The following is a 13360-nucleotide window of genomic DNA, read 5'->3' as shown; positions in this document are numbered from 1 at the left end:
CTCAAAAAGCATGGTGTGATCACTGGGTGAAGGGCGCTATTGTATAACAAAAATATTAGGAGTTGATATTCATTTTCTATCTTGAACGTTGGCAAATATTTTCATCTGTTGAAAGCCTTAACTATAAGGAAGATGCCTACAAGCAGAAGGGAGGAAACTTGACGTACTACTGTTCTTGGCTATGCAGGCGTAGCCCATATTTGTCAAAATTGGAAAGAATTTGCTGGTCATCTACTCTAGTCACTTCTGTTGCTGTGTAAGCTGTGTCTATAATGTACTGTTTTATTTTGTTTACTTTTTGCTCACCTTCCGCCTGAGGCATCCTCTCTGTGGCTTAGGTTAGTTTTTTTCCAGTCTCTGGAGCATGTTTGTTATAGGCATGGTTTATTTGAAAATCTAGCTGTAATATAATAATAAAACTATATAGTTATATATTATAGCTATATCTAACAATATAATATGCAGGCCTTTCTTTTATTCCATAGTTCAGCTGTGTTCTCTGCTTACTTCCACTGTTAGCTCCAGTTTTGACTGAGTATTTCTCAGCTTGACACAGGCAAAATGATTAACTTTTCTTTTTAAGCTGTTACATTTTATACTTGCTAAAACGCTCAGGGATTACTTTCTTAGTTTTGTAACTTGCCGTAGTATCAAACCCTTGCCTTCTGGGATACAAATCAGGACTGTATTGCAGTAAACGCCCTAAATGTGGAGTGCAGGTGACTGAGACGTATTTTATTTTTTGAGCATATATGTAACAAATAGCTGTTATTTTAGCATATTGATTTTAATAGAAAATGAAAAATCTGTCTGTCGTGGAATTAGCCTCCCCCTTTGACTCTTTTGTACTGTAACATTCAACTAGTTCATATAGTCACTGATTAAAAAGGACTGTACTTCTCTATGATGTTACACAATTGCACAAAGTTATTATTTAATATCATATGGTGAGGATTGCCCCCCCTCCTCCCCCTGGCCAAAGACTCTCTAACTGAAATTTTATAGTAAAAATGAAACCTCGTCTGTTCCCCTGTGAGGCTTCCGTGTTAGAATTTGCGAGTTAACTATGCAAAGTCAGGCTCATGCTTGGCTGTACAAAACCTCAGTGAAGAACAACTTTTTGTTGTAACATGCAAACATGCAAAATATCTGTTGAACAACTTACATCTGATATGTCCCCCTCGTTTGGCTTCTTTCCTCTCATGCCTGAGTGTAGTCAAGTTGCAGGAAGTGGTTTATGACTTGCTTAGAAGTTCTTCATTAAGGTTGTAAGTTGTAAACTTGTAATTTTGTACTTAGCAAGGAAGAGGAGGCTTTTCTTTAACACTGACTCCTACGTATTATCTGGTTTATGAACAGACCACAAGCAGCAGCAAAACTGTGTTGGGTCAATTATATGTTTGGGTCAACTGTGCTTGCTGTCTTGTGCTCCCATTGCCAAGCAGGTGACTTGGCAGTCTCAGCGAGGGACTGTCATCCTGTGGCATGTCCCCTGCCTTCCTAGGCACTGTCCTAAGGATGCCTGAAGTTTCACAAATAAGGGATGGTTGGAAAAGTACAGCCCTTCTAGCAAATGGAGGTCTGCTACCTCTAAATCCTTGTTAAATCACCAGCACAGAAATGGTATTTGTGTTTATCTTTTTGGACTTCTGTCATGTGTTCGCTTACTTTAAAATGTCTGCAGCTGATTAGACTTCATTTGTATGCCTTTGGTCTCCCTGCATACTAGACTTGTTTCTTCTTCTGATTCAGCAGTGTCTGCTTTCTAAACAAAGAAAAAAATCTCCTCTTGAGCATACTCTGCAGCTTGCTTTTTAGCTGAAACGCCTTCTCCCCTCCTCCCCCTGCGTTTTCTGTATGTTCACTTCCTCCTCAAATATATACTATAGATGGGTTCTTCCATCCTACACCTCAGCAGGTTAGATTAAAGAATCTAAGGTATATAGCGAAGTATTTCTGTAATGCTTTTCTGGTTTTGCTTCTCTTCAGCATGCGAATCCACTGTTTACAGTTCATACATGAATACTGTGGATATCCTGCCTTCTCTGACTCTGATTAACGTGTAATGAAATATGGTTTGACAGCCCTGAACATATCTTGCCCTCCCGACCTTGATGACAGAGCATTAAGATTTGTTCCATCTCAGAGCAGTAACTAAACACCTGTGCCTTAGTTCTCCCTTTTTAAATAAAGACAATACTAGGTGTATGAGAGTACTGAGATTAATTCTTTGGTGTCTGACATGCTTTCAAAGTCTGCAGATCAGATGCAAAGTCTTACAATGCTTCCTATATATTACCTGTGTTACAGTTTGTGCTCTCTCATTATAGCTCTTCATACATGACTACCAAAGAGCGAGTAAGCCGTTTTGCAGTACTGCTGAAACACGGCTTCCGGCAGTTGGGTATTTCAGGCTGCCTTAGCGTAAGGCACAGTTTCAGGCACTACTCACTTTCTTCTTAGCTTGCTACAAGTTGGCATCAGAGTAACACGTGAAACTTCTGTGAACTATGAGTATTTTGCTTCTATTTTTGTTTGTTCTTTCTGCTGTTATTTCAGATATTTCTGCTCTAATAGTGCAGTATGCTGGAGGTGATGCGAAAACTGGTTAATAGGATGATTACCTCAGCAAGAATGGTATTTGAGTTGTTGTGAAGTTTTGTTTAGATATCTTCCCTCTAATGCAAGGCTGTTTGCTCTTTCAGCTGCTCAGTGCAGCTCCCAAAGCTTTTGTGCTCCACACAGTCTCTGTAGCTGTAGCTTACATGTGTGGTCTGAAACAAAACAAGTGTATACTGCTTATACAAACGAGTTTACTGCTTATAAAATGTGATTTATCTTCAGTACAGTAAAGCCAAGAGAAGTAATCAAAAGCATGGCTTCCTACTTTTAGGAAATACATAAAGCTTGAAGTGTCTACTACTGTAAGATTTTAGTCTGATTAGGCAATGGATTCATGAGTGGGGATTGACTTTTATATCCTGAAAGAAAAGCATTTTAGGGCAGAAGGTGCCATACTAATCCTGACTTTTATTTCTTCTCATTTTTCTGAAAACAAAGGGGAGGAAGAAAAGGAATGCAGAGGTAAGGGGTTAGCTAAGCAAAATGTAACCATGAGGAGAAGTAAATCTAAAATATGCTATGCTGCATACATTGTAGGTAATTGCCATCCCCTAAAGATGAAGAGCACTTGTTCAATATGAACAAAACAACTTGGTCCTCTTTCATGTTCCAAAAATATCAGGTCTTTAGCAATCCTGCTAATGTTAAAAATTTCACTAAACTGGGCTCTGCAGGCAGCTGACCTAGGCATTGATTGGAGTAGGAAGGTTGACACCAGCCAAAGTCCAGATCATGACCAGGGTAAATAAAAGCAGTAAGATTTATGGGAAAAGATGTGCATTCATTGTCTTGTTTCCTGGTACATCTTGGATTGTTTGCGGTAGTGTGAGAGGAGGGAAAGTAACAAAATGCCTTGGAGCCAAAGCAAGATGAACCAGTACACCAACAATTTTAACTTTTGATTTGGATTATAAGTGAGATGGAACTGTCTTGCCTAACTTCCTAGCAGGCAGAGATCTACCTGCCCATCTCAGAAAGCATCAAAGCTATAACTGAGAAGCTGTGCTTGAAGGAAGTCTGTAGACAGGTGGAGAAATGAATACTTGCTAGTGCAGGAGAAAGCCAGGTAGCAGAGGAAAGAGCCAGGATTCTGCTAGCTTTGCAGACATCTGAAGGAGAGCTGGTGAGGTAGTGAAAGCAGAAATGAATTTCCTGCATCGCTTTTAATTTGCAACGCCCTGCTGTTTCTGGTGCAAAGACTGTGTTACAATGGGCTACTTCTGTAAACAACCTGCTTCTGTAAACATCAGCTGGGGAAACTAAAGAACTATGTTCCAGCCACTCTGACCTGACTCTGTGACTAGTTCTCTGGCTTACATGGCTTCCTGTGGGCAGTTAACAAGCTTCTCTGAAATTTGAGCTACTGGACATGCCAATAGTAAGTGACTGTGTCTTATACACTGGGCACCAAATAACAGTAGGGGATTGCCAACTGAGCTGCTTTGAAACGTATACTTTGTACACGTCATCTCTTTATTTCTGTTGCTGTGACTCATTCAACAATAGTCTGCAAGATCAGTGTATAATGTTTTAGCTGGCATGAATTTCCTATATGACTTGAAGGGAGTAGCACCGAAAACGGATCATATCAATTTCCAGGTATATCATATTTGCCTAATAGCTAGTAGCTATTTTGAAATCTGGGTCATGGTTCTGCTTAACTGTTTTAAACAGAACTGCAGGTAAGAAATGTGTATTGCCTTTCCCTTTTGAGAGCTTCACCACTGGCTCTACAGAGAATCAAGTATGCCTGCATACTCACTTTGCTGGGTGGTTGATCTCAGAATAGCTGAACAGAAACATCTTTCTGTTAACCTGAAGGAGCAGCACTACCCTGAAAGAGGATCCTGATTCTTAATCTGGTTCATTATTCAACAAATCTAGACTACATCCAGACCTGGGTAACCTCTGTCAAAACCCATTCCAAGCAAGATGTGCAGACTAGAGCTAGTACCTATTGGTGTGTGTGCTTTAAAGGCCCTCAAGCACAGAGGTTCCAGTGCAGTCTCTCCATCTTTGCTGTGTTGCTATAGTCATACTGTTTTTCTCCAAGTTTTCCCATTAAGAAGGGAGCTTCTGGGGCAATCTTTTCTGAATTTTCTTCCTCAAGAGAGGAGAGAGCCTGGCAGTAGCGCGCACACAGGAGAGCGTCTTAAATTCTCTTGGAGACTTCATTAGTCTTCATTGGAGACTTCATTAGTCTTCATTGGAGACTTGGGAACCTGGGAATAAGATTTCCCCTGCAGATGAGGAATGATAGGGTGTCAGACTCCATCTGACAGATCTATGATTGGAAAATGTTCTGATCAAATAACATTTCTTGTGCCCATACTCTTAAATGTCAGGATTACCCACAAACTTTGGTAGGTAGAAGGTCATCCAGAACATAAAGGCAAAAATATGACTTTATGTGGAAGAAAGGAAAACCACCTTTACCTGATCACAATTTGAAAGTACTTGTGGTTGGCAGCTAGAAAAGTATTTGCACTTGTAAAATCTTGCAATGACCTTCGTTTAATGGTGTATCCAAATTAGTACACAAGTATCGCAAGTGTAGGATGTCCCTAACAGGATCACTAGAGTGGTTTCTGGGGCCTCCACTTACAGTGTTGTGGATGACCCAGTCTTAAAGTTGCTTGACTTTTTAGTCTTATTTTGTAAATAGTCTTGCTGTACCCAGGAGTGGCTTCTTAATTAGTGTTTACCTATATTTATTGGAGTTTGGTGTTTCATGTTGATAGACACAAGGACTCAGGGATAAGAGGATCTGCAGATAGTATAATCTCTTGAGATGGCTTTAGCAGCTCTTATAGCCAACTAATCTCTTAAACAGCACAGAAAAAGAGCAGGTCCAGTGAGAAGGTGCATCTAAAAGAAGATCTAAATGATTCATATTTAACTTAAATTTCACATACCAGCAACTGTGAAGATTTGTCAAGCTCTTCTGTAGGAGATAGGCCAAACAAAATCTTGGTGTAGTTTTAGTGAAGACTAAATGTCCGTATGGTGTCTCATTAAACTCTTATTCCTATTCCAAGCCTGGCCTTGTATGCATTCAGAATGGGGTTGATCTCATGTTGTGTACCTCTAAGTTAGAAGTAAACAAGCGAACTTGTTTTACAAATTGAAAATGTGAATCCTGCAGTAAAAATGATTTTATATATCTAACTGTCTGTCTTTTTCCATTCAAGTTGCAGGAGTTATTACAGCTGACTTTCTATCAGGATTATTTCACTGGGGAGCAGACACCTGGGGTTCTGTGGAGCTACCCATAGTTGGAAAGGTTTGAGTTTCTTATCCTTAAACATCAAAAACTTTTGAAATACTTTTCTGAAACACTTCCAATATTATAACGCTTGCATCCCAGCTCTATTGGACTGTACATACAAGCTGTGCTTTTCTTGCAATCTTGCGAATGTGACCTGTTCTCTGTGCTGCCCCCCACTTTGGCCCCTAATACCCTTCTCTGCTAAATGGCACAATGTAATGTTGGTTAAGTGCACTGAGCATCGTATTTACACTTGGTCTAGATGACATGTACAAGGTGACACCATTCCATTTTATCTCCCTGATTAGGGATTGCGCACAGTTTTGCAATATCAGTGTTCCCAGACAGTGGGAATGGCCTACGATGCCACAAGTGCAGAAACCTGGCTAGACTTCTGTAGAACTTCCAAAAGGTCAATAAATGCAGAGATGGGCAGAATTTAGGTGCTGTCCTGCTTCATCAGGTACCTTATTCCTGTAGCTAAACTCTCTGAAAGATGACTTGAAAACATGGAGAAGCTCTAGTAAGAAACTTCTCCAGTTCTTTGTGCTCTTGGCACCTATTCAGTAAATGCAGATGTACTAGGATGGTGATCAGGGAAGATTTAGATCACCCATCTCTAGCTGCAAGTGCCAGATGCTTGGAGGAAAGTCCACTGATTCCTATAATAAGCAAATATCTGTTCTTAAAGTAGACTTCTTCATAGATGCCATTAATTACTCCTCACATTGCAGTATTAGGAGGATCTTTATTTTTTAAAAGAATATATATGGGATATTCTTTGTAGTTAAACAGAAGTACATGAACCAGTACAGCAAACTTAAGACTATTGGTTTTAGGCTTATTTTTATTTACCTTCAATAGACTTAGTAGTCCTTGAATCCTGGTATCTGTGGAGCATAGTTCAAAAAAAAAAAAATTACCACCACAGGAGACTATGCTCTAAATAAACACAGAGTTCAGACTGATCAGAACACTTTTGTATAGACTGTACATGATGTATGTGTTAAAAGCAAATAAGCGTGCTTGTTTTACTGTCTCTGTCCTACTTACTATATTTCACGTTCTTTGGGATTGTAGATTGAGATGCCATTTCTATTCCCAGAGGAGACTTCTCTGTATTCTATTTGACTTGCATTGGTTTGTCTATGCCATTTAACTTTCATCTTGTCTACTAATGCAGTCATTTATAGCCCATACAAAGTGTTGGACTGAGTTTTGTTTCTATTGTTGCCTTGTTTTATGCTGCTTAGCAAGTGACTTGCGATTTTTCTTTTCCTGTGAAATTAGGATGATGCTTCTTTGTTTCTGAGATCTAAAAACTAAACACCCTAAGTGAATATTAACAAGAATAAAATTGAAGAGCAATTCAAAGCTGGATTTGAATTTAGGAATTTAATTGCTTTGCAAATATAAATCAAATTATTTTAAATGTTATAATTGCAAAAATTTGAACCTTGTTTTCTTTCTTGGTAGTAGGGAAGTCTCCCAAATGCAGTCATCAGATTTGAGTCTGATACTTTTTTTGATCATTCTTGATTCATGGTGTTGTGTTTTTTAATTTGTTCTCTCAGGCTTTCATCAGACCATTTAGAGAACATCATATTGACCCCACAGCGATTACCAGACATGATTTCATAGAGACCAATGGAGACAACTGCTTTATGACATTAGTCCCGTTGGCAAACATGGCATACAAATTTGTTTCTTTTTCCCCAGGTAAGCTGTTACTCATGACTTATGTGGCTTTAGAGTTTTTGTTGATATTCAGATGAGCATTTGTCTTTGTGAGGGTGGAAGAAATCAGTGAACGTGAATGACAAGTATGTAAACTGTGAATGGAAGCATGCTCCCTGGAGAAGGGAGGGGATCGCTCTTGCTCACCCTCTTTTTGTTGTAGTTGTTGAAAAGGGGTATGGGATTTTTGTCTGGCCCAACAAAGAATCTATGACTGAAGAGTCTCTTAAGGAAGCATTAGAAGTTATAGTAATTATTCTTTTTTTATAGGCTTTCTGGGATCAAACTGTGGGTATATAGTGAAATTCATTGTTCTAAACTACCTAAAAATGCTTTGTTTGTGCAGAAATACTTTACTTACCAAACAGAAGTGCAAGAATTTAAGGATGAATTTAATTTTATAGATAGTAAATTAAGAATTCAAGTTCCTGTTTATGCTGAGTTGATGGACTTCGGCACTTACCAGTCTGCCTCGGGACATTCTGAAATTGTTTATGGCTCACTAGCTCTTGTGACACTCTTGCCAAAGCCTCTTGGTTGAGGCCCTTGTTAGTTCCTGCAGCACTGAGCAGCTCTGGCTGGGCAAGACATCATTTTCCTAGTAGAAAGCTACCTTTTCATAAGCAATATTTAAAACTGCAAATTTTGTTTTGCAGAGGCATTATATGAAACATGTCCTTGGGAGTGTTATGTCTTTGCCCTGATCATCTTCATAACCATGACGAACCAGATTCACAAGTGGTCTCACACGTACTTTGGTCTTCCTCGTTGGGTCATCTTTCTACAGGACTGGCATGTTATCCTGCCACGGAAACACCACAGGATCCACCATGTGTCTCCACATGAAACATATTTCTGCATTACCACTGGTAATGTATTCTGGTTCATCCTGCAAACTCTTTTCACCAATCCGTAGTACAATTCACCTGGCAAGATGTACTTTGGTGACAACCTATAAAATACAGAAAATGTGATGTGGCAAAACTGCTTAGTTTCACAAGAGCTCGTGTGGCTTTAGCTGTTACTGTTGCATAAAAAAGAAATGTAAATTAAGGTTTTAAAAAGAAGGTGGGGGAAGGTTCATGATTGGCTAAAAGGTGACTTTGATGGGATAGTCAACAATACTGAGATCTGATTGAATGACACTTTGGGAATCTCATGCTAGTAACGCATTTCATTCATTGAAGTCTGAAAGCTGCTGTTCCCTCTTACACAAAGAACGTCATATCATTTGCAAGTGCGTCTTACCTCAAATGCTGATTTACAGAGAAAAGCTTTTGGATTTTCAGCAGTCGTTCATTCTGATTTGAGGCAGAGGAGAGGAGAGACTAGCAAGAAACTGATCTTGGATTTGGGGTCTCCTTATATCTATACTCCATTTTATGCTCACTGTACAGGTAGATATACTCAAACACCAGTGTTGCACAATCCTGAGTAAGTTATCAAGTTCATCAAACAGCTGGAAATGAATTACTTCAGTTCTTGATTCAGTTATTGGCTTTGACAAACAGTTTCTCTGTCAGTTTTGAAATCTGTGCCAAGAAACAAATCCAGTTCTAGTGACCAGAATGTCATGTAAAAGTGCTGTACAACTATGAAGCTTGATTTGACAGATGATGGCAAAAATCTTGCTACCCTAAGTGCTTGTTTCAGTCCTACTATGTTCTGAAGTGATAGAGGCAGAAAACTGAAAGTTGGAGCTTGACCATTAATAGTGGCCTTCAGCTAGTTGCTTTTGTTTTCTTGTCTGCTTAAAAAAGGATGAGCTACATGTTCTTCTTTTTAATCAGTGCTTTCTGTAAGTGTTCATACCATACTAGTCTGACATAACACAGCATGATAGATTGTTCCACTGAAAAATGTGAATATACAAAGTGCTTCTGCAGCCCTAACACTTTTTCAGCTAGGACAGAAGTGAGAGGGAAAACAAAAATGTGCAATTAGTGCACTATTTAAAACGGGCCTTTATTTTGTAAAATATGACTAGTTATTGTGCTTGGTAGTGATTAAGTGCAAGGCACATTACAGTTACCCTAAGAGCTAGACTGCCAAGTCCGAAGCGTGTACTTGGTTTCAGAGCTAATCTCTGCACATAGAGGTCTGCCATTGTATCATTGCCAGGGAAAGTGTCAGATAACAGCTTTCTGGCATTCCCAATGTTAAAGCTTTCAGACTGGTTACCATTTTTAGACACCAGGAAGGAGGAGTCCATTCCCTGAGGGAGCTGGTTGTGTTAATGAGATTTGTATGGGATGCTTTCCCAAAGGTCATCAGTACACAGTGAGGTGAGTGGGACTGCAGTATCGCAGGTGAGCAAGGAAAGGCCATGTCCAACTACAGAAGCTGTGCCTGTTTTGATCATTAAAGCTGTAATTATGTCTGATTAGGAAGGATCTTGCTTTCTGGAAATACGATGTTACTTTTCAGCAGTGGCTATCCTGAATGTTCTTTCATTTTAGTATTTCTTTCCCAGAATGTTAACATCAGACTAAAACAGCAGCAGCAAGACCGGTTGTATTCCTTTTGCTGACTGTGCCACTGCTGTAGGGGTGTTACTTGGACCTTGCGAAGCTGGCTCTGTGGGAGCTTTCGCATGTTTGAGTCTTGCTTCTACCATCCTGCCTTTTAGCCACCTCTTTCCTCCAACATGAACCTCTGCTGCTTGCTCATTGTTTTTGTTGAGGTAACAGCATTTTCTTCACATTCCTGCCTTTCATTTGGTTTCCTTTCCTTACACTCTTCTCCCTGTACATTTTGTGGAAAAGGGAAAAATGTGCAATGTAGGTACTTGTATAACTTCTGTAAGTGTGGGATAGCTAATATAACCCTGTGTACATCCATCTCTTTCTGGTTGTAGGAGAACTTCTACAGGGTAATAACATTTTGCAGCTCTGATTTGTTTTGGTTTTCTTAAAGTTATTGCACTATTTAATAAAACAGAGACCTAAAGTTACTATGTAATACACTGTGACAAAAAAACCCTGTGAAGTTGCCTCTCATGCACTCTTCTTTTGGTTATAGGTAATTAGGTTGGCTTCAAAGAACAGTATTAGAAAAGCAAGTTAATTAACCTACTAATTAATATCCCAAGAGTAAGACACAGCCCTTCTGAATTCAGTATGAAGCATATTAAGCATGTGTGAGTTCCAGCTTTGCAGTCTGTGCAACATAACATTTCTACAAAACACTCGAAATATCATCGAAATATCCTGCCCTCTTAATCCAGTAAGGTGTCCACCTTGAGCTATCATTAGTTGCAATGTGGCACTACAGCAAGATTTTTCCCATCGCAGGCTTCAATAGTAATTGGTTAAGCAAACATTAGTTTTGCACAGGGAGAGCATAATATGTTTAAGTACCTTAAAAAGGCAAACTGATATTGGCACTATCAAAATTTGAGGCTTTTTGGTTTTTAATAAGTCCAAAACAAAAAAGGAAAAAAGAACAAGATCTTTGCTTTGCTGAGCCTTAGTTTAGGCCTGTTTAGGCCTCAAGATGAAATCTAGTGTGTGTGTGTGCGGGTGCGATGTGAGATTTCAATGCCCTGTTGTATGCATTTATTTTTCTGCTGTACTAGCTAGTGAGAAACAAGGAGAAAAGCCAAGCTTTCAATGATGGGGAAACTGTAATCAGCGGAAAAAATAGCTGGATTTTTTTTGAATGTCAACACTAAATCCAAGGTGCTACTAGTAAGAATGTCTTGCTTCTAATGAAAATCCATTTAACTAGATGGTCTGTTTTCTGATAGTTTTGTGCAATGGCCAGTATTGTTAGCTAGTTCTTCGCCTCTGAACTCTTCTTACATTTGCCATGTGTTTAAATTAAAGAATGTTATTAAATAAACACTGCAAGACATTAAACTTTGGATGACATAACTTAAACTAATCTTTCTTTTTTTTTCTTTTTTTCTTTTTTTTCCCCCTCTCTTTTATAATCTCTCAGGTTGGCTGAACTATCCATTAGAGAAGATAGGATTCTGGAGGTGCTTGGAGAACATTATCCAAGGAGTTACTGGGGAGAAGCCAAGAGCAGATGACATGAAATGGGCTCAAAAAATTAAATAACTTTTGCCAGCCTTCTGCAATCCTCATCTTTGTTGCCAATGTTTTTTAAAAAAAGCCATCAGCCAAATTCAAGACTTGCAAAGAAATAACAGACTCTAAAGCACAAACTAAAAAGTGCTAACACAGACTGTAATTACAGAACTAATTCTTAAAACAATACTTGAAATGAAGATGATTACTCTTACTGAGCACCTTTTGTTTAGCCACGTCTGCTTACATCTTAGAAAATACTTCATCATTGTATCTTGTAAAAGCTATCAGGCAAGCCAGAAGGCAGGACAGTCACTCCATTGATACATGGTGGCATAGTAAACGTGTTGTATCAACATTATTTAACACTTCAAAAATAGCTTGTTGCCTAAGACCTACAGGGGGAATGGTGACGACAGTTTGTCACTTCATGGTTGAGTCCAAATACACTTCATGAAAACAGTGTGTCAGAGTAATGGAAGCCTATAAAATCATCACTGTTCAATGCACTTAGTGGTTGGTAAACTTACAGTTCCATCTTCACTATCATGTTAAATCTAGTTGATGTAATGTGGAACAGACTTTGAGAATCCCGCTCCGTCAGTGGGCCATGAGTCCTTAAGTGTCTTCAGTTTCCCTTGAAATAAAATTGTTCTACTCTCTACATGGAATTGAGCAAACCATTTCTGCATAAGCCTTCAACTGTACCTTAACAGGTGTCCGAGGAGAGGGAGGGCACACTGTACAACACAGGCTTGTGTTAGTTCATGCGGAGTGCTCACTGATGAGAGCCTTCTATTAAGTGTTTCCTACCCTGATAATAAGTGTTTAAGATAGTTCTAGCATTGGGCATATTGCAAATAGCTGTATTCAAGAGCTCAAGGTATCAAACTTGTGATGTTAGAAGGGAAATGTCAATGATCTTTTTTTTTTTTTTTTTTAAGGTGCTTGCTTGTTTCTGTAAATAATATAAAGCCTTAATCTCTTCTTGTGTAATGGAATAATATTTTAATGTGATGTTTGAATGTATATAATATTTATAACAAAGCAGTTGGATAATACTAATCATGTTTGTTAAGTCTTGTTGCTGTTCTTCATTCATGCATTCTCAGTGTTCAGTTCAAAAATTTGATCATTTAGCTGCTAAATATTTGATGTTATTCCAGCTATCTGAAACATTTTGCAGCCTATTAACTCTTGTTTAGGTTGAAGCAGTCAATTATTTTTCAAGTTTGTAGGAGCTTGACACTACACTACACCAGACTTCAATACCTTTCCAGATGTGCAGCTCATACTGCATTAGATACTAAGGATTAACTGTTGGACTGGGGAAAATATCTTTCCTTAACACGTTCTCAAGTGTCCACATCCAACAGGCACTTTATCAAGTGAACATGATGCACATCTTGTTTGATTCTCTCCTAAATGAAAGCTTATCAAAGGTGAAATCTAAGTCTCCTTTCCCTCCTCAGGAGTAACGGTGTTGAATTCAAACTGTCCTTTCCTTAAGTGCATGGTAAGGGTTTTTTAAGTCATAGGTAAGAGCCTGCTGTAGACTAACCTTGATCTGAAATCATTGTGCCTGTAAACTTTTAAATATCAACTTCAAATATGATGGAGCACAACTTCTTAAAGGATTGGAGCTTGGCAACTTCGCTTCCCTGGGAACTGCTGAATGTAGAAGTGTCTGAGCTGGTTC

General features: G+C 38.8%; 1 protein-coding gene across 2 annotated transcripts in view; it reads left to right on the top strand.

The window, feature by feature from the left end:
- The window catches only part of LOC106486457 (plasmanylethanolamine desaturase 1), a 44045-nt gene that overhangs the window by 10805 nt on the left and 19880 nt on the right, over window positions 1-13360 (top strand). The window contains exons 3-6 of one of the 2 annotated variants that reach the window (XM_067307876.1): window positions 5814-5905; window positions 7465-7609; window positions 8284-8496; window positions 11570-12739. In XM_067307876.1, the coding sequence (XP_067163977.1) occupies window positions 5814-5905; window positions 7465-7609; window positions 8284-8496; window positions 11570-11691 (572 nt within the window). In that variant the 3' untranslated portion in view covers window positions 11692-12739. Of the gene's footprint in view, window positions 1-5813; window positions 5906-7464; window positions 7610-8283; window positions 8497-11569; window positions 12740-13360 lie in introns of those variants that run through there. The other variant, XM_067307877.1, reaches the window with a different exon arrangement.

Source organism: Apteryx mantelli, chromosome 18 (assembly GCF_036417845.1).
Source record: "Apteryx mantelli isolate bAptMan1 chromosome 18, bAptMan1.hap1, whole genome shotgun sequence".
Lineage (NCBI taxonomy): Eukaryota > Metazoa > Chordata > Aves > Apterygiformes > Apterygidae > Apteryx > Apteryx mantelli.
Note: the sequence above shows the minus strand (reverse complement) of the source record. Positions and strands in the feature narration are given on the sequence as shown.